Genomic DNA, 357 nt, shown 5'->3' on the forward strand with positions numbered 1-357 from the left:
CCCCGCCGCCGCCCCTCACCTTGAGCTTCTTCTCCTTCTCGTGCACGACGGCGCGGACAATGTTGAGGGAGGTGTAGGTGAAGCTGAGCATGAGGAGCAGGGGCAGCTGGTTCTGGATGGCCAGCAGGAAGAGGTCGTTGACGTAGGCGGGGTAGGGGAAGCGCTGCACCGCCACCGTGACGTTCTCCAGCAGCCCGGCGGCGCGGGTGCCCGCGTGGTGCAGCATGATGGCCCGGTCCACAGCGTGCTGCACCGCCCGGAAATCCCGGAGATAGCCTGCGTGGGGAAACCGACACCGGGGGATGGAGACGGGGACGGGCTTTGGGGGGAGGCGTTGGCAGGGGGAGAGAAATTGCC

General features: G+C 67.2%; 1 protein-coding gene across 1 annotated transcript in view; it reads right to left on the reverse strand.

Moving 5' to 3' along the window:
• LOC104462192 (ATP-binding cassette sub-family A member 3-like) overlaps positions 1-357 on the reverse strand; it is a gene marked incomplete at both ends in the record, with an annotated part of 9,362 nt that overhangs the window by 6,548 nt on the left and 2,457 nt on the right. The window contains 1 exon segment of the mRNA XM_010074049.1: positions 20-276. Coding sequence (XP_010072351.1) covers positions 20-276 — 257 coding nt within the window.

Source organism: Pterocles gutturalis, unplaced genomic scaffold, assembly GCF_000699245.1.
Source record: "Pterocles gutturalis isolate BGI_N339 unplaced genomic scaffold, ASM69924v1 scaffold4437, whole genome shotgun sequence".
NCBI lineage: Eukaryota > Metazoa > Chordata > Aves > Pterocliformes > Pteroclidae > Pterocles > Pterocles gutturalis.